The sequence below is a fragment of the Psammomys obesus genome, unplaced genomic scaffold, assembly GCF_907164565.1.
Source record: "Psammomys obesus unplaced genomic scaffold, mPsaObe1.curated_primary_1811, whole genome shotgun sequence".
Classification (NCBI taxonomy): Eukaryota; Metazoa; Chordata; class Mammalia; order Rodentia; family Muridae; genus Psammomys; species Psammomys obesus.
In genome coordinates this window covers 724,197-745,356 of record NW_026596176.1, presented here as the reverse complement: position 1 = coordinate 745,356, position 21,160 = coordinate 724,197, and the positions used below count along the sequence as shown (strand labels likewise).

The following is a 21,160-nucleotide window of genomic DNA, read 5'->3' as shown; positions in this document are numbered from 1 at the left end:
CCTTGCATTTCAGAGATAAAGCCAACATGGTCACAGTGTATAATCTTTTTATGCATACCTAAGTTCTGTTTATAAAATATCTTGAGCATTTTGAGTCTCTATTCATTAGGGATACTGGCTTTTGGTTTCTTTTTTGTTGTGTCTTTATCTGATTTAGGTGTTGGGGTGATACTGGAACTAGTTTGGGTATGTGCCTTCTATTTCTACTTTAATAGCTCAGGAAAGATTAATTGTAGCTCTTCTTTGAAAGTCTGGTAGAATTCTGCTGTGAACCAGTGTAGCACTGAACTGAATTTTTAATTTTATTTTTTTACTATTAATTTCACTTTATTCATTTTTTATTCCCCCATAAGCCCCTCCTTCCTCCTCTCCTGATCCCACCCTCCCTCCCCCTTCCTCATGCATGCCCCTTCCCAAGTTCACTGATAGGGGAGGTCCTCCTCTCCTTCTTTCTGATCTTAGTCTATTAGTTCTCATCAGGAGTGGCTGCATTGTCATCTTCTGTGGCCTGGTAAGGCTGCTCCCCCTCAGGGGGAGGTAATTAAAGAGCAGGCCAATCAGAATATGTCAGAGGCAGTCCCTCTTCCCATTACTATGTAGCCCACTTGGACACTGAACTATCATGTGCTACATCTGTGCAGGGGTTCTAGGTTATCTCCATGAATAGTCCTTGGTTGGAGTATGAGTCTCTGGGAAGTTCCCTGTGTTCAAGTTTTCTGGTTCTGTTGTTCTCCTTGTGTGGTTCCCATCCTCTCCAGCTCTGAATATTTTAACTAGAAGGCTTTTGACTATTCTGATATCCTCGTTTCTTAGGAGTCTCTTTAAGTTGTTGACTTCTTGGTTAAATTTTGGTGCTTTGGCTGAATCTGGACAGTCATCTATTTCTTTTAGGCTTCCCACCTTAATGGAGTACATACTAGAATATTAATTTTTTGGTGTGTCTTTTAACACTTCCCTATTCGTTTCTAATTCTGTTAATTTGTGTTCTTTCTTTTGGTTAGTTTGGCCAAAGAGTCTGTCAATCTTGCTATTTTTTTTTCAAAGAACTAGATCTTATGTGAATTCATTTTTTTCCTGCTATCTTTGTTTATATTTCACTGATTTGTTTTTTTATTATTTCTTGCTGTTGACTGACTTTGGTTTTAGTTCTTATTTCTACAACTTGTTGAATTACCTTATTAAGCCACTTACTGTGCTAATTTTTTAGCATAGGCAGTCAGAGCTATAAATTTCCCTAATTCGACTGCTTTTAATGTCCCAGCAATTTTGTTTCTCGTTTTCATTTAGTCCAGAAAACTTATTTTTTCATTTTTTTCTTTGATTCATTAAGCAACTCATTATGAAATTACTAATCTCTATGAGTTTCTGTATTTACCAAAAACTTGTTTGCTGTCAGTTTTAAGTCTTACTGTATTGTGATCAGATAAGCTACAGGGAGTGATTTCAATCTTTTTTCATTTGTAAAGATTTGTTTTGTGTTCCAGGATACAGTCTATATTAGAAAAGCTCCCATATGCCACCTAATAGAATGTGTATTCTTTGGTATTTGGATAAAATAGTCTCTAGTTAGCTATTAAGTCCAAATGATGTATGATGTCAATTCTGTATTTGTTCATTTTTTTTTATCTAGATGAACTGTCTATTTGAGAAAGTGAAATATTGGAATCACTTATTGATAACTTATTGATGTTAATCTATATATTTAAAACAAGCAGTACATTTTTAATGAAGTTGAATGTCCAAAAGTTTTATGCACATGTATTTAGAATAGTAATATCTTCTGGGTTAACTCTTCTCTTGACTAAAATGAAGTGTCCCTCTTTATTTATTCTGATTAATTTTAGTTTGAAGTCTATTTTGTCAGATATTCGGATAAAATGGCTGCTTGCTTCCTAGTCCTATTTGACTACAGTATTTTTGGTCATCCTTTTATTCTAAGGCAGTACATTCTCTCTAAAGCTGATAATGTGTTTTAGATGGCAGATGATTTTTTTGTGTGTGCCTCTGTTTGGCCAGATGATTTTTTTTATTCCTTCAGTCAGCCTGAGTATTTTGATTAGATAGCTGAGATTATTGATATTTAAGCTTATTTCTGAAATATGTGTGTTATTTGGAGTCATCATGTTAATGTTTATGGTGTTATTTGTATTCTTAGTGGTACTTTGTATTTTAATAATTATGGAATAATATTTCTTTCCAGTCTCTGATATACTCATTCCCCTTTTCAGTCTGAAATAATCACTTCTTAGATTTTCTTTCAGCTTAGTTTTTTGGACATAGGAGGGGTTTTTTTTTGTTTTGTTTTGTTTTTGTTTTTGTTTTAGGTTGTTTATATCATGGGAAGATTTTTCTTTCAGTTATGGCAGATAGTTTTGCTGATCATCACAGTCTTCTAGGACTTGAAATGCATTGCTCCAGGCTCTTCTGGCTTTCAGAGTTTTAATTGCTGTTGCTTTGATGGGCTTTCCTCTATATGTGACTTGTGTGTGTGTGTGTTTCTTTTGAAGTTTTCTTTGTGGTATATGTTTAGTATTTTAACTATGGCATTCTACAAGTTTTTCTTTTCTGACTTTGTTTATTTGGTGTTCTGTGTCTTTTCTGTCTGTATAAGTACATCTTTCCTCAGTTTGAGAAAGTTTTCTTCCATGATTTTGTAGATCTCGTCTATGCTATTGACCTAAGATTCTTCCCCTCATCTATACTTATAATTTGAAGCTTTAGTTTTTCATGGTGCCCCATACTTCCTATATGTTCTTTTTCTGTGTTTTTTATTTGTCATATTCCTTGCTTATTTGGTCTGGGAGCCTCCCTTTTATCTTTGAGTCCTAATTTTTCTTCTTCTGTTTGATTCATTCTACTTGTGAGCATTTCCTTTGGGTTGGGTTTTTTGGTTTTTCAAATCCATGTTCATCTAACCTTTGAGTCCTCTTCAATGTTTCTATCTCCTTGTTGAATTCTATTCTCAAGTCCTGGATTGTATTGTCTGAACCATTTCCATAAGCCTTATGTTTGTAGTTTTGGTGGGTTTTTTTTTTTTTGGGGGGGGGGGCATCATTTGACATTTTTTTCTCTCCTTAATTTCATTGAGCAATTTCTGTTCCTTAAAGTCCTTTAATTGTTTAAATTTTATAATTTTTCTTTTAAATTATTTGCTCATTTAGGTAATTCTTATTGGCAAATATTTTTTTCAAGAGTTTTGGTTATTAAAAAGGAAATACTGGCTTGATCTTTCATATTGTCAGTATTTTTGTGATGAGATTTGGGCATGTGACCTTGTCTGGTCAGTTTTAAGTCTGATATTGTCTGAGCAGATTGAGGCAGGAGAGGATGCACACGCAGGCTGTCCTGAAAGGTTGGAAATCACTTTTGTGGGATAAAGTCAGATGTACTGAGGAGACTAGGAGATGGTCTAAAAGATGTGCCTACCAGTCTAAGTCTGAAGTATGGAGGTATATCTGGCTGAGTGGAGAGGTTGAATATGGCATACAGAACGGTCTGTGGGTTAAGATATAGGTGGAAGGGATATGGCCAGAAGTCAGGGCACTGGAATGTAGGACCCAAGCTAGATATAGTGGTTTGGGGATAAGCTAAGAATGGATGGTCAGGTAAACCCCTGGGCTGGATCCTGGAGAATACAATGGAAGGTCTATCTGGGTAGAAAGTTTGGACGAGACACAGAAGAAACCTGTGGGTGGTGACAGGTAGAGCAAGTGTTGGTAGAAGTCTAGAAGAAGCCTTAGAGGTGGATGGCAGTGCAGGCAGGGGGCACATGACTGGGCTGGGACATTGGAGTATCAAGGCTATATTTGGTGGGTTAAGAAGTCATAGACATGGGAGGTCAGGGCAACTCAACCTGGCTTGGCTCTAGAGGAAAAGATGGGCAGTCTGGCCAGGTGTAGAGGTTAGATATGGTTCTGGATAGACTTCTATTTATATGTTGTTTATAGTGCTGTTAGATGTAAAGCTAACAAATATTCTCCTATTCTGTAGACTCCTCATTGAATTGTTTCCTTGAGAGCAGAAACTTTTGAACTCTGCAGTCCATTTGTCAGTCTTGGCTTTACTTCCACTGAAGTCCTTTCCACAAAGTGCTTATCTAAATCTATATCTTGAAGAGTTTCCCTCTTCTCTCAGTTTCAGAATTTTGTATTTCTATTGTATTTCATAATAATTTCATTATCCTCTTAGAATTTCATAAAATGCATTTTGATCATATTCACCCTTCTTCCCCAAAATGTTCCAGGGTCCATCCCCACCTTCCCAATGTCATGCTCTGTTTTTAACCCAAGGAATCAAATGTGCACAGACCAAATGTGCACTGTTGTTCGGAGCCTGCCCTGAAGCATGGTCCGTTTACCAGAAGTCATGCCCGTTAAAAAAAAACAGGTTCTTCCTTCCTTCCCTGCCCAGGTAGCTATCAATTGCCAATAGTTCTTTGCTAGGGGTGAGATTTTTTGCCCACTCCAACCCACCCACCCACCCTGCCTCCATGCTGGGATCTTGTCTCACTTGAGTTTACACAGATTTGTACATGCTGCAACTGCTCCAGCAATTTCACATGTGCAGCTTCTGTCACGTCCTGAAAACACTTTGCTTGTCAGCCACCCACCAGACCTTTCTGCTCCCTCCTCTGCAATGGTCTCTGACCCTTGGGTAGAGAGTAAAGTAGAAGTCCTATTTCAGACTGAGTACTCCTCAGAATTTCAGATCTACTGTCTTAATGTTTCAGCTTTTTCCCACTTTTGAGTAATACTATTATAAATTGTACAGAAGAAAATTTTCTTTCTAATCATGTTGGTTTTGATTTCCTGGGTACCTAATAAGAGAAAGATTAAGACAAAACTTGAAGTATTATTACATATGTGTTTCTTCACATGGGAGGCACCCAGCAGATGAATAATTCTCACAAGTCTAAAACTTCTGATTTGTGGAGCATTCCCAAAAATGAATTGTGAATTTTAGAAAGTGAGAGAAAAATGTATGTGCCACAAGGGATAAAAAGGGACATGAATGAAGCGCATAGATTCTCTATGCTTTCTCCAGGTGAATACTTCTCCTCTTTGCAGAAGAAAAGTCACCTTTGTGATTTAAACCCTAATTAGAGGCAAACAAAAGGGTAAGGGCTTTTTTTTTTTTTTTACCTTACCCCTCATTCTCATTTCCTTACACCCTTATTCCCACTATTAGCACAAATTAATTCTCATACTAAAGAGATGGTTTGAAGCATCAAACCCTGGTCACTTGTAGCACATAGGCATACCAGTTTTCATACAGTGCCTGAGAGGTGGTGTGTGTTACACATAGGTAGCACTCTATTCTTCATTAAAGTTTGTGATAAGTACTATCGAGCTGAAGATGCCATACAGACTCATTTCCTGAGCTCTCCCTACTTGTTCTGGTCCAGTACGGAAAACAGACAGGTTGCTATAATAAACTGCATTGCGGGCTTTTTAATATTAGCTAGCATACATTAACTATCTATAATCATTTAATGACATCTTCATATATATACTGTGTATTTGTACCATATTCACCTCCACTGCCCTCTTTTGTCTCCCCTTTCCCTCCTGATACCTTTTTCTCATTTTATTTTATTCACTTTCTCACTTATTTTACTCACTTTACATCTTTGGTAGCCTCTTTCCTTTTCCCCTGTCTCACACTTTCTTTTTATCAGAAAAGGGGAGCTCCCTTTCCCATCCACCCCAGCTCATCAAGTTGTATCAGGACTGAACTGTCCTGCCTCTCCTGTGGCCTGGCAACACAGTCCTGCCAGGGGAAAGTGTTCAAAAAGCTGGCAAGTGAGTCTGTGGCCTATGCAGTCCCCACTTCCCTTACTAGAGGACCCACATGAGGCCTAAGCTGCCCATCTGCTACACCTTTGTAAGGGGGCTAGGTCCAGTTCTGCATGGTCTTTCTAAGCCTGGTTAGATGGCTCTCTTGTTTTTCTTGTGGGGCTCCTGTCACTTCCAGGTCCTTTTCTCTTTCCTCCAATTATTCCCCAAGACTCCCTATGCATTGATCAAACATTAGCTGTGAGTCTCAGCATCTGTTTTTTGATATACTGCTGGGTAGAGCCTCTCAGAGGGCAACTCTTTGACAGGCTCCTGTCTGCAAGCTTAGCAGAGTATCACTCATAGGGTCAGGGGTTGGCACTCTCCCGTAGGGTGGGTCTTTGGTTGGGCCAGGAATAGGTTGTACATTCCCTCAATCTCTGCTCTATCTGCTCTTATCTTTACCCCTGCATATTTGTAGGCAGGGGAAGTTTGGGTCCAAATTTTTGTGGGTGGATTACTGTCCCCTTCCTCTGCTAGGAGACTAGTCTAGTTAGAGGATGTCCTCTTCTGTCTCTACGGCCTCTGCTACTAGGAGTCTCTGCTTGAATCCCCCTCATATCCTCCCAGCAGCATGTCCTGACTTAGGTCTCCAGCTTTTCACAGAGATACCCCCACCCTCAGTTTCCCTTTTCTCCACAGGTCTTCTGTCCTCTCACCCCCTTTCTCCTTAGGTCTTATCTCTACCCTGTTAACTCTGTGCCCCCTCTCCTACCTTGTTCCTTCTCTTCAGCCAATACCTCTGTCTGTTCTATCTCCCCTTACAAGTGAGATTTAAGCATCCTCTCTTGGATCCTCTGTGTTACCTATCTTGGGTCTAGGCCTCGGAGTGTGCTTATCCTGTACTTTATGTTTAATCTCCACTTATAAGTGAGTACATACCATGCAAGTCTTTCTGGGACTGGGTTACCTCACTCAGGATGATCTTTTCTAGTTCCATCCATTTGCCTGCAAATTTCATGATTTCCTTGTTTATATTTGCTGAGTAGCATTCCATTGTGTCCTAATACCTTTTTATTTCCCAACAAGTCCTCTTTTTATTTGTGTGTGTGTTTGTGTGGTGTGTGTGTGTGTGTGTGTGTGTGTGTGTGTGTATGTAGTAGAGTATAGTGAGTATATGAGTGGTGTGTGTGTGTGTTTCTGGTATGAGTTTCTGATTAGTGTGTGTGTGATGAGTGTGTCTGTGTGTAGTGAAGGTATCTGTGTGTGATGAGTGTGTGATGACTGTGTAGTGAGTGTCTATGTGGTGAGTATGTGTGTAGTGAATTGTGTATGGTAAGTGTGTGAGGGTGTGTGGTGTATGTGTAGTGAGTGTGGGAGGTATGTGTGTTTGTGTGTGTGTGTTTGTGTGTGAGTATAATTTTGTCTATCCCCTACCCCTGTCATTGATGGTAAAGAACACAGGCATAAAAAGTTGTGGAAGAGTGAATACACAGATAAATGGAGGAAGAGCCTCTGGCCTAAATACAATGAAGACATCTACGTGGATACGGAGAGCTACAGAGCACTCATGATGGCGTGTAATCCAAAGGCAGAGATGCCATTTGCTCACACAGTCGTCCTGCATGGCCCTCCAGGCTCTGGGAAAAGCACAATGGCGAAGAGGCTAATGGTAGGATGGTCAGAGAGCAAGCAGGCCCAGATGTTCCCATGTGCCTTCTACATCAGCTGCAGGGAAATTAACAATATTGATCCTTGCACTTTTGCACACCTCCTCTTCATGGACAATAACTCCTGGAGGGCTCATGTGACGAAGCAAATAGGCTGGGACAGGAAATTCCTGTTTGTGGTGGATGGTTTTGATGAGCTGGTAGCCCCAGCAGGAGCTCTGCTCTGTGACCTCTGTAGTGACTGGGACACAGTGCAGCCTGCAGCTGTCTTACTGACCAGCTTGCTCAAGAGGAAGATGGTACCTCACGCCACACTGCTAGTGACCACACGGACAAAGGCTTTGCAGCAAATCCACCTCATGACAGATCAGCCCATGCTCATAGAGATGAAGGGCTTCTCGGAGCAGGAAACACAGGAGTACTTTCGGAAATACTTTAATGGTGAGGAGGGTGAAGATGAGGAGCAGGAGGAAGAGGAGGAGGAAGGGAAGGAGAAGGCACTGCGAGCTCTCAGTGCAGTGAAGGGTAATGCTTCTCTCTTCCGAATGGCCTCCCTTCCTGCCACATGCGGGATACTCTGCCTCTCCCTGGAGCTCGGGATGAAGAGCGGGGAAGACCCTGCCCTGACATGCCAGACCCACACCTGCATGTTCCTGAGCTTCCTCTGCAGAGTCTTCTCACTAGAAACCTCTGAAGACAGTCTCAACACAGAACTCCACACTTTGTTCAAGAAAATATGCACGCTGGCTGCTGATAGTCTGTTGGAACAGCTGCCTGTACTTTGTGAGGAAGACTTCCTGAAATTACAATTGGACCCAAATAAGTTGCATCCCATAATATACAAGTACATCCTCCTTAAAAATTGTTCCAGTAAATGTCTCTCCTTCAGCTGTCTTGGTATCCAGCAGCTCCTGGCTGCCATAATATTTGTTCAGGAACTTGAGCAGGAAGGCAAGAATGTCTCAAAATATAGCATACAGAATATGCTTTCTAGGGAAGCAAGATTAAAAAACCCCAACCTGTCTGGACTGCTGATGTTTGTATTTGGCCTCTTGAATGAGACTTGGATTCAAAAGTTGAAGACCATTTTAGGCTGCCAAATATCAATCGGAGTCAAGAAGAAATTCCTGGAGTGTGAGTCGGGGGAAAACAAACCCTTCCTCTTGTTGATGGATCTACCAGAGATTTTGTCCTGTCTCTATGAGTCTCAGGAGGAGGGCCTTGTGAAGGAAGCCATGGCCCTCTTTGAGGAAATCTCCTTGCATTTGAAAACCAACACAGATCTCATGTATGCTTCATTCTGCCTCAAGAATTCTCAGAACTTGCAGACAATGTCCCTGCAAGTAGAAAAGGGTGTCTTCCCAGAGAATGATGCTTCACTGGAGTCCACAGCTCAAGATCAAAGGTATGAACTTTATTTTCCATTTCAGACTTCTTCATGATGCTTTTGTCCTCCATCTTATCCCATGTATTTTTAGTGAGAGGTTGAAGTCTCCATTCTCTGTAGCACAGGGTAGAACATTTTGTACATTCCCACTTAATAAAGTGAGATGATGGTATGATTAAGCATGCCTAACTGACAGTGAAAACATCTTAATGCCTACGCTCTCCTCTCCTTGGGTGAGCAATTGCTCTATTACTTCCCTTATGGGATTTTCATAGAGTTTTAGTTGATTCTCCTGCCTGTATCCCTCATCTCCCTGCCCACCATCTATGCTAAACCTTTTTACTCATGGTATCCCTGCTTCTAATTTTATATCACATGTGTTTTTATTGGATTTGTTTGTTGTGTATGTGTGTGCAGAAGTCAGAGGCTAGCTCATGGAAAGCACTTCTCTCCTTGAACCATGTGTCTCCTAGAAATGGAATTTATCTTTAGCCACCGCACCTTTGCCAGTGAACCCTCCTGCCTGTCCTCACATCACATGTGCTCTGTTATCTTCTCCCTTAAAGCCTAGTTTGTTTTCCGCACTCATACGTCTGGAGAGATGGCTCAGCAGCCAGCACTTGCTGGTCTTCCAGAGGAGCGGGATTCAGTTCCAAGCACCTTTGTTGTGACTTACAACTGTCTATAAATCCAGTTCCATCAGGATCATGAATGCTGCTCTTGCCTTCATGGGTGCTAGGCATGTACTTGGTGCCTAGGTATACATGCAGACAGAAAACCCACACACATGAATCATAAATATTCAAAGTCATACATTCTCCCTTAACCTGCCCTAACCTTGTACCTTTCTCAACTCAAGCACTATTTCATATTCAAGCTGTCTTTTTTAATTGATATATATGAGAGAATGCTCAGTATTTGTCCTTCTAGTTCAGCTTACTTCAGTTAACATAATGTCTTCAGTGTTACTGCAAATGATGAGATTTCATTGTTCTATAAAGAAAAATAACATCATAACAGTTGCAGAAAAATAGATAGAATTAGAAGTCACTAAATGGAGGAGCCAGATTCAGATAAATACCATGTTCTCTCTCATACACTGATTCTCTCTCATACACTGATTTTAATTTTTGTATGTATGTGTATATGTATATACATATATATATATATGTTCAGGGTTATGTTATGAAAATTAAAAAACTGTAGTGATTAATTTCTGTCAGATGAACACAAACAAAAATGATCTGGGAGAAGAAAATGTCATTCAAGGCATTTTCTCCATCAGACTGGTTTGTAAGCCATCTGGGAGACATATTTTGGTTGATATGAGAAGGCCCAGCCCACTGTGGGGGGCTTCATTCCTGGGATGGTGGTCTTGGGTGTTATTAGAAAGCAGATTGAGCAAGTCGGTAAGCAGTGTTTCTCCATGGCCTGTACTTCAGTTCCTACTGTGAGTTCCTACCCTCAGTCATGGACTGTGATCAGGAGAAAAGCCAAATAAACCCTTTACTCCAAAAGTTCCTTTTGGTCATGCTGCTTAATCACCACAACAGAGAAGCAAAGTAGACCAGTAGCCATGAGACTGGAAGGCATCTTAGGAACCATGTAGATAATTGAATACTAAGTAGTTGCATGAAAACATAAGGGCAGCAGGAAGAAGCAGGCAAGAGAGTGGAGAAGGAGCAGTAAGAACAAGGTACACGGTAAAATGTCATAACAACCATCTCTTTGGATGCTGATATGAAAGACAAATTTCAAAAACTTTTGTAGAAACTGTGAAGATGGCACAGTCCTTAAAGCTCAATCTTTAATCACTTAAAACAAGGCAACTTGAAAGACCTGAGTTTAGATCATCAGAGCCCAGACAGAAACACAGGGTAGTGCCTGTAACCTCAGTGATGGCAGATGGAAGGTGGAGACAGGTGGGTTCTGGAGGCTTAAGTGCCTGCTGGCCTAGCCTACTTAGTGAAATTCCAAACCAATGATTGATTCTGCCTCTCGAAAAAGGTGGAAGGTGCTTGAGGATTTATGGGGGTATGCAAGCATACATGAATACGTGTAGAAATAAAACTTAGCCTCTTTGTTTTTGTAGGTCCCAGGATGACCAGCACCTGTTAACTTTCTGGACAGACTTTTGTGACATGTTTAATTCAAATGAAAAACTGGTTTCTCTGGACATCAGTGAAAGCTTCTTCAACAGCTCCTTGCTGCAGATTCTTTGTGAAAAGCTGCCTTCTGCTCGCTGTTGTCTCCAGAAAGTAGTGTAAGTAGAAGCTGATCTCCAGAGGAAAACCCCTAGCCTTTGACCAAAGTGTTCACAATTTTATTACTGGAAAAATCCTCAAATTCCTATCCCAGACTCTAAACAGGTACCCAAGACAAAAGGAATCTAGAGGGGCCCTGCCCTTAATTATATCTAGTGAAGGATCTTCGGTATAATACAGGATACGTTTTTGGTGTCCACAAACACCATAAGAAAAATAATCAAGATCCCCAGGCAGTTGGAGTTCTACTGTGGCAACCAGTGGGCTCTGAACAGAACAGAGTCCCCAGCCTCTGCAGACACGTGAGCGATGTATTTCTTTGTTGGAGGGGAAAGGTTGGTCTGTGTACTGTAGAATGGTGACACTGTCCCTGACCTCCACATGCCCCAGATATCAAAGCACTTTCTTCCTTCAGTCACAAGATGCCTCAGAGTCTACAGGTAACTGTGTCCCCAGGGGACACAGTCATGACAGGCTGGAAGCCACTGATGTGGAAAGATAGAAAGCAATGTGCCTTGAGGCATGAGCATGAAAAGTCAACTGGGCAAGGTATGTGTGTGCCCACGGCCAAAAACATGCTCACAAATGAATGAAATTGGAATAAAAGTGGTTGCATTAAAATATTGGCAGGGGAAAAAGTAAATATGTAACTTAAATTCATGAGTGCAGACTGTGGAAAACTTTTCAGTCTTACTTGATATCATCTGTAGACTATATTCCTAAAAGGCTTAAATCTAGGGAGATGTGAGTCACAAAGGGTTTAGGAAATTTTGGTTAACTTTTGAGTTTTTACCTGTGTATGTATGTACACCACGGGCATTCCCAGTGCCAATGGAGATCAGAAGAAGGCATCGGCTTCCCAGGAACTGAAATGTCAGACAGTAGTCACCATTCTGTGGGAACTGGAAACCAAACCTGGGTCCTCTGCAAGAGTTACAAGTGTCTTGACCACTGAGCCATCTCTCTGACACCTGTTAATTCATTCTTAATGTATAAGGGTTCTCATCTGGTAAGGATTTCACTAACTGTGCCATCTGGTTCTAAATACAGAAGAGCTCCTCACAGTCTTCCACAAGACACACTGGTTGTGGAAAGGTGCCCACTGGTAACACATCAAAGAAAATGGATGTTGCCTCTTTTCAAAAAAAAAAAAAGGCTTTTGTGTGGAAGATAGCATATATATGTATGTGTATGTATGTGTGTGTATATATCTATGTATATACCTCTATGATATATGTATGTATATATCATGGAGATATATACATACATAGAGATATATATACACACATGTAGTGCATTTTGTAGATGTTTGAAATGATTAAAGAAACCAGAACTTCAGATAGTTCCTAAAAAGAAATGTTGGTCAATGGAACCAAAGCTTGAGATGAGAAAGATCTGGAAATTAGCATATATTATAATGTCATTACAGTATTAATATAACATATATAGTCCATCTTTGCTGCTATGAGTTGGGGGCTTGGAGGGTGGTTTAGATGGCCTTTATGAGACAGGGTCTCATTATGTAGCCCTGGCTTTTCAACCATTCATCTGTAGGCTGTGTTGGCTTCACAATTCTGACAATCTAGCCACCTCCCACATGGTCAGATTATAGATATATGCCACCACACATGGCAGGAAAGCGTAGATCTTCTGTGTTCTCTCACACAAAACAGAAAATTACTTATTTCACACAATATGATCTTTCACCCGTTTTCTTGAAACACTGTCTCCAGGGAGTCTGTTGCCTTTTTCTGAACTCTGAGGGCAGCTACATTCACACAGGAATATGCCCACACTCATATTCACATGCAGACACACACATTGTCATAGATTTTTTAAAAGATTTAAATTATATCTTACATAGAGAGTATCATATGGATGCACGAAAAAGGAGTATCTAGCCAAAAATCAGCGTGTTTCTTGGTCATTTCTGGGGTATAGGATTGTAGCTATGAAGTCAGAATTGTAGCTGTGTGAGATGGTGGATATGTTAAATATCTTGATTTGGTCAATTAGCTGATGAGGTGCGCATGTAAGAGAACAGTCTTGTATAAGTGAAACACAATTTTGTCAATGATGCCTTGAATAATGGGGTGCTTTAATGTGGGGGAGGCTAAAATTTAAACATACTGCATTCCTTTGCTTCAGTTTGTGGAGGTAGAGTCAAAATCTCATCTTTTAAATTTTTTATTATATTTATTATTGTGTGGAATATTACTGTATAGTCATGTAATGTATATATTTGTGTGAGTGGAAACCAGAGCAACTTATCAGAATTGACTCTTTCCTTTCATAATGCGGGCCCCAGGGATCAAATTGAGGCTGACAGGTTTGGTGTCAAGTGTTTTTATTCACCAAGCCATCTCACCGATACTCAAGATGTCAGCTTTTGTGTTCTTTTCCTCAGCCTCAAAAACATTTCCCCAGATGATGCTTATGAGAAATTGTGCCTCGTTTTTAATGGTTATGAAAGCCTCTCACATCTGACCCTGGAAGGTGGCAAGCTGAGCACTGTGCTTCCCTCCCTCTGTGAGGTTGTGAAAAATCCAGCATGTAAACTGCGGTTTCTCAGGTATCTCTCTTCATCCATAGGATTCTGCTGGTATAAGACTATCTCGGGTCTGCCTATACAGCAAATCTAAATTAAAGGGAAAGGTTATTTAGTATTTAAAAAAAAAAAACCCTCTATGCAGGGCACACAGACCAGAAGATGAACAAAAACTTCAGTCTTCACCTTTCCTGAGGTCTGAACAACCAAAACAACTCTATATGACAACCCTGTAACAGGAAACTCCTAGAATCCCGGGTAACAGCTCTATTAGGTTATTTTCTTGCAGTTGTGGTTCAGAAGGTAGGCTTAAGGACCCCAGAGCATCCGTTAACCCCTTCCCTACCATCACTCTTGATTGGAGGGCCAGCTCTTTGGGATATGGGATAGTCTTTACTGATTGTACCACCACTCCTCTCGTGTGATCACAGATCCTAACATGATTACATTTGAGCCAGCAGCAGGGACATAGTGTAAGTTCACAAACTATTCCTCTGCATCCCTTGGAATGTGACCTTCACCCATTTAACTAGGTTTTGTTTTTAATAAGGAGGGGATGACACACCCTATAAGGACTGGCAGACGAGGTCAAAGAATCCATGAGACAAGTTGTAGCTGCCGTCAGTAGCATCCCTGGCAAAAAAAACTCCTTTTTTCTTTTCCTGAGAGAATTATCTGGGAGTGAAAGTGTATAGCTTGAATATGAGACTCAATTTTCATTTTAAATGAATATGCTAATGCCAAAAATGAAAGAAAATTCCATGTAAGCCCAGTGTATGTAATTTGGAAGCAATTGACAGTCCACATAATATGCCAATACCTTGATTTAATTTGGTTACATAATTATAGTGTAGCTCTGAGAGGCTCTTCATTATCTTTAGTACATTTTAGCTATGTCACAGAGCTCTACATGCTATTCCATGTGAGTTATCAACTTGAAACATTCACTACGAAGATACAAATTTTATTTCCAATATAAAAATGGAGATAATAAAAATCTGTTATGTGCCTAGAATCATGGGACTGGGGAGGCTGAGGCAGGAGAGCTACAAGTTTGAAGTACGTATTGTGAGACCCAGTCCCTTAAGTAATATAGGAAGCTGAGTTTGGTGGTGCATACGTTTGATTCAAGAACTTGGGAGGCAGAGGCAGGGAAACCTCGAGTTCAAGGCCAGCCTGATATAGATAATGGGTTTGGAGCCAGTCAGGGCCAGATAACAGCTGTCTCAAAACTACATCTATATGTTCATAAATTCATGGCAGCACAATTAGCACTGCATGTATGCACATGTGTGTGGAGCCATCCTTGAGGTATGGAGCACCTCCAGTGGCCACAACACCGAAGAAAAAGTGCTTCTCCCTTCCCTGGCTGCCATCAACTGCCAATATCTCTTCAGCTAAGGGTGGGGCTAACGAGGATATAAACTGGGCGTAGAAGTGTGTTGAGTTGGCATTGGGTGGGATTTGTAGGAAAGGATGTGAATAAGATACATTATGTATGTTATTTGTGTGTGAAATATTAAAAGAACAAAAGTAATTTGAGAGAGGATTTCACTGTGTAGTTCTGACTGGCCTGAAACTCGCTATATAGACTAGACTGGTCTGAACCTCACAGATCTGCCTTCCTCCACCCCTAGTAGCTGGTATTAAAAGCATTCTTGGTGAAAATGTATTCGGGAGAAAATGAACTTGGTGAACTTAGGCAACTAGACCATGTTTTTGTACTCACAATGGAAGGTAGAACACACAACAGCCCAAGAGTATAAATAGTGTGCCTTTAAAAACTAGGAAGTAAGCCATTCATTCCTACAACAGGAAAGAAAACTCAAAAGTTTCGGGGGGGGGGGGCTAATCCAAGGAGAGCAAGCTTCATCAGAAACAATCTAACCACCTCAACTAGGCCCAGTCAATTTCTGCTAGTTTATTTGCAAGCCTGATTTGATGTGCTACTATCTCTTGTAAATTATTCTTCTACTTTGGCTGGCTATACACTTAGTGAAGTCATTCACAGCTGGGGAACAGCTGTCCTACATCACTGTGGAAAACTCTGGGCCATTCAGAACATACTTGTTGTCATTGCCCCACAGGCTGGGATCTTGTTCTACCACTGTTGAGAAATGGGATGACTTCTTCCCAGCCCTGAAAGTCAGTCAAGTCCTGACATGTCTGGATCTCACAGACAATGAACTCTCAGACAAGGGTGCCAAGCTGCTGTGTAAGACTTGGAAGCAACCAACGTGCAAGCTTCAGAGGGTATCGTAAGTACCTCCTCCTTCCTGTGAAGTCTGAGCTGTGGAGAGGAGAGACGTGAGTAACACCACACTCACCGGGCAAGCCATGAGTCCACCCAGAGATACAGGCACCCTGCATCACTCATTTTGCTCTTCTCATTCTTTGTTATCGAGAATTTCATACATTGTGGGCATGTGTGTGTCATTTGATAAAATTCATTCCCCATTTTCTGTCCTCTGAATTCATCTGTTCCTCACCAGTGCCTCCTAACTTCACGTGCTCTTTGCTTAAACCCACTTTTTTGTTGAGTCTACTTACTGTAGGACAATCTACTAGAGCCTGAGTCACCTCCCTGACGCTCCATCAACTCTTCCTACCCCAGAAGCCATCAACTGCCAGTGGCTCCCGAGCTGTGGGGTGGCAACATGTACCCCTTCCTTATCCATGCTGGATTGTTGCTGGCTTGGTCATACAAAGGCCTCATTAGGATTTCTTTCCTCATTCCAAATTCCTCCTGTGATCATGACTGTGTGATGGACTTTACCTTCTGGAGACTGCTGGAAACATCCTCTGTTTTAACTGTGTGTGATTTGTTCATTTAGCTGATTTGGTGTACTTTGGTTTGGGGTTTTTGTTTTAGGTGGGATTTTTTTTTTGACAGTTTCACACATGTGTACCATGTATATTGACATTCTCACCCCCACCTCCCAATCTGGCCCTCTTCAGTCTCTTTATATCTATTCATTTTGTACTGTGATCCACCAAAATTAACTAGGGCAATCAGTGAAACTCAGTTTAGAGCTATGTGTTAAAGCCCTAGTGGGCTCAGCAGAGGAGACACAACTAAGGGTGGTGATTCCTCTTCTCCTAAAATCTATCTATAGACAACAGTTGAAAGGTAAAGGGTGGAGCCCTGTGAGCCTTTCCCCTTCCTAGACTGATTGTTGGTAGAGCCAGTCATGTTTGGTTCAGCTGTTTGACTTATCCACAGGCTGGAGAATTGTCGCCTCACTGAAGTCTGTTGCAAGGACCTCTCTCTTGTGATCATCAGCCAGACTCTGACACACCTCAACCTGGCCAAGAACATTCTTGGGGATGATGGAATAAAAATCCTGTGTGAAAGTTTAAGCCACACAAAATGTATACTACAGACCCTAGTGTAAGTCTTTTTTTGCCTGTGTGTGTGCGTGTGTGTGTACCCTATACATTTGAGTAGGATACATATAAAAGTAATTCATGATTATTCTAACTACCACACATAGTATGCTAATGATCTTCCATTGTATATTAACATGTTAATATTATATAGGAAATTGAGAGGAAGATCTCATTTCCAGATCTGACATCCTTTTTAGCTTTGGTTTTGTTTGAGACAGTTTGTTATGTATCCCAGACCAGCTTTGAATCCATTGTATAACAGAGGCTGACCTTGAACTCCTGATCCTACACCTACAAAATACCTGGATTATAAGAATTATAAGCTAGGCCACCATTCCTAGCTTCTGTTGTTTTTTTTTTTCCTTCTGTTTTTAAATCTTTGTAAAGTATGATCTACTGAGTCTAATTAGTACTGCTGACACACATTCAGGTGTGGGATCATCCACTTGGGACATCAACAACCTCCCAAAGAATAGTGACTCTTCCTCCCCAAGAAGCCATCAACTACCAACAGCCTCTAGGTAGGGGTAGGTCCTCAGGAACCCTCCCCATATGTGCAGTATTTTTGCCTGACTTGATCTTCTGTAGGTAACTAGAGCTTCTGGGACTTGGTGTGGGCCATAGCCATGCCAGCTCCAGAGACACAACTTCACAGCACTCTTCCCCACCCTCCAAAGCTTACATTGTTTTAATATTTTTATGAGACCAAATCTCCCTCTGTAGTGCAGGCTGGCTTCCTACTCAACAATCCTCCTACCTCATACTCCCAAGTGCTGTGTCCCAAGCACAGCTTGGTGTCCTCTTCAAACCCTGTGATCTTACCACTGTGAAACATAAAGTATGCATGGTTGGGTAGAGGTAGAATTAGTTTGTCTACAAGCTCAATGTGGCCCTGATTGTCACTCTGAAATTTATAGGATTCATTTTCTTTTACATATATTTTATTTTGAGATTAAAATATAGTTAGAATATTTCTCTCCCTTCCCTTTCTTTTCTCCAAACCTTCCCATGCAACCCTCTCACTCTCCTATAAACTCGTGGCCTCTTTTCAGTAACTGTTACTTTATGCATATGTGTGTATATATATTTATTCCTATGTATAACCCTGTTGGGGCCATGAAATGTTATTTGTAGGTATATTTTTGGTGCTCACCGTTTGGCACTGGACAACCAACTGGTGGTCCCTAGGGCTTGACCACCTCTCCTGCTCCCAGCTTTCCTCAGTTGCCTATTCTTTGTGTACAGTTGAGGCCCTGTGGGCTTTTCCATATCCAGGTTTGCCCAGTCATTAGTATCACCCTTACTCAGCTCATATCTGAGCACTCGGGTTTGGTGAGACTTCATGGGGTGTTTCTGGTATTACCAGGAGACATAATCTCATAGTAAACTTCCTGATCCCTCTGGCTCTTCCAATATTTCCCCCTCTTCAACAATCTTCCCTGAGCCTTGGATGCAGGAGGTTTTTGATGGTATATCCATCAGAAGTAGGCTCCAAAACTGTACAGTTTGATTGGCTGCGGTGTTCTGCAGTGGTCTCTAATTGTTGCAAAGAAAAGTTTTATATAATTGGTTTGTAAAGAATAATGAGGCTGTGTTGTAGAAATTGTATTTTGTATTGACAGCACTGCTGTTCTGGGTAACAGAGGTCACCACTTCTGTTTAAACACTGGCTCTGTTGGTATGGGGGTACACTATCTCATTTGTTTCTTGTTACTATGATAAATACCATGACAAAAAGCAACTTGGAGAGGAAGGGGTTTATTTCAAATTACATTTTGTAGTCCATCATGAAGGGAAGTCAAGGCAGGATCTGCAGGCAGCATTTGATGCAGAGGCCATGGAAGGAGTGTTGCTTTACTGGCTTGCTCAATGCTCAATTTGCTTTCTTATACAACTCAGCACCATTTGTCCATGAGCAGCACCACCTACATTAGGCTGAGGCTCTTCTATATCAACCATCAATCAAGAAAATGCCTTACAGACTTGCCTACAAGCCAGTCTTATGGAGGTACTTTCTCAAGTGAGGTTTCTTCTTCCTAGACTTCTCTAGCTGCTGTCAAGTTGACCAAGAAAAATAAAACAAATAGTGCAGTTTGTGTACAAGATCCAGATTTCCATCCTCAACAGCATGAAAGAAAGGATGGAGGAGGGAAGAAGGAAGGGGGAAGCTGTCCGCTTTTTATATAGTTTTAACCTTTGTTATAACTTTAAACAGCCAGGGTCTGATGACTGCTTGGTTATTTAAATGAGATGAAATACTGAGTTCATAATTAGAGCTAGATGGAAGGAAAGAACTCCCCAACAATGTAAATACCCAAACACTAAATTTCAAGGCTGTGAAAACTCTACCCGCCTTATCTTTATTTTTTACTACAATAGGTTTTATAGAAAATAAACAAAAACACAACATTGAAAATTATAAACACAGCCACAAGAAAGAAAATATTACAACATAATAATCAAATGATAAAATTGGGCAGAGTCATAAATTGCTGCTTTCAAAGTGATAGCTAACAGATAATATAAAAATGTTACAATGAACAAGGCTATTCAACTGTGTTACTTAGAATTCATGATAGCCTTATCTTTAACTTACAGTCTCACTCTGTTAGAAGGCACTATCATCAGTCCAAGCATGATGACACATGCCTGTAAAATGACCTTTCAGAAGTTAGAGGCAGGAAGATCACAGCCTAAGCTACAGAGTGACAAAAAAAAAAAAAAATCACCATGGAAATCTCAGTACCTTCCAAGATAGCCAAACACAGCCATGAAATAATTGTCAGCATTTATTAAGCTCCTACTTGTACAAGCATCAGGCAAGGAACTTATCATTGATCTATGCCCTCATCCATAAAGTACTACAAATTTAATTTCTTTGTTGGGGTAGAAGAACTGCATTTACCTATGAGCATAAGCATTTAAAAGGTGGTTGTAAACCATGTATCCATTAAATGAAGTGTTCTCTTTATTCTCTTCTGGAGTCTTTGCCCTCTTCTATCCACAGGTGGTTGTCTTGGTTGACAGCAACAGGCTTGAGGTTTCATCTCATACCAATTAATCTTACTTTCCTATTCTTAGAAAATGTCATATATGTGTTTTGATTATATTTACTCTCCTCCAACTTCTTTATGGAAGTGGGAGTTTTTGAAAAACACATAAGGAAACTCACTCTCTCATTCCATTCTAACATCCTCATTTATTCCAATATCTCTAAGCTTGACTGAAAGCCATGGCTTGAGGTAGAAGGTTGTGGTTTGGGTACATCATCCCAGAATGGAGTAAGAGATTCACTTGCTTCTGATTTTGTCCCTGTGGACGTGATTTTCCAGACTGTGGTCCTGCAACATCACCAGCAATGGCTGCCACCACATCGCAAAGATGCTCAGACAAACACAGAGCCTGGAGCATTTGGATCTGGGGCAAAATCGCATCGGAACCATAGGTGCAAAGATTCTGTGTGAGGTTTTGAAGGAATCAAAATCTCAGATTAACTTGAAAAGTCTATGGTGAGTTATGCTTTGTTGAACTGTAATCTATACCTAAAAGGGGCTGGCAAGTGTAGCAGATGCCTTCAGGAGCAATACAGGGGTCTTGAGTCAAGTCAGTTGAGTACTGTATCACATTTTCTTTAGTATATGCATCGATGGTTGATGCACAGAGGTCAATAAGACAACATGAGGGAGTTGATTCTCTCTTCACACCATGTGGGATCTGAAGTTCAAACCCAAGTCAGCAGCCCTGACAGCAAGGGCCTTTACCCACTTATATACCTCTCCAGCCTAAGGTGAGTTTTCTTTTAAATCACCAGGCAAGGGCTAGAGAGGTAATGATTCAACACTTAGGTCCTTGCAGAAACAACCTAAGTTTTGTTCCCAAGCTCATATCAGGTGGCTCCAAATTGCCCAGAACCATAAGCTCCATAGGATCATCTCCCTTCTTCTGGCCTCCTTGGGCACACAACCATGCATGTAAAGTAAAAGAAAACAAAAACAGAATTCAGCTAATGGTTATTATTTGTTGCTGCACAATCATGAGATCAGGACTCAGATTCCCAGCATCAACATTAAAAAAAGCTAAGTATGATAGTACATGCCTCCAATGTCAGCACTAGGAAGGCAGGGACT

At 40.8% G+C, this 21,160-nt stretch overlaps 2 protein-coding genes across 2 annotated transcripts in view; one reads left to right on the top strand and one right to left on the bottom strand.

The window, feature by feature from the left end:
- LOC129667897 (leukocyte immunoglobulin-like receptor subfamily B member 3) overlaps positions 1-21,160 on the bottom strand; it is a 294,716-nt gene that overhangs the window by 225,178 nt on the left and 48,378 nt on the right. The gene's annotated exons all lie outside the window — the stretch shown is intronic.
- Positions 1-21,160, top strand: part of Nlrp2 (NLR family pyrin domain containing 2) — a 42,953-nt gene that overhangs the window by 14,145 nt on the left and 7,648 nt on the right. The window contains exons 5-10 of the mRNA XM_055595584.1: positions 7,232-8,849; positions 10,924-11,094; positions 13,503-13,667; positions 15,731-15,901; positions 16,867-17,034; positions 20,366-20,542. Of these exons, the coding sequence (XP_055451559.1) occupies positions 7,232-8,849; positions 10,924-11,094; positions 13,503-13,667; positions 15,731-15,901; positions 16,867-17,034; positions 20,366-20,542 (2,470 nt within the window). The remainder of the gene's footprint in view (positions 1-7,231; positions 8,850-10,923; positions 11,095-13,502; positions 13,668-15,730; positions 15,902-16,866; positions 17,035-20,365; positions 20,543-21,160) is intronic.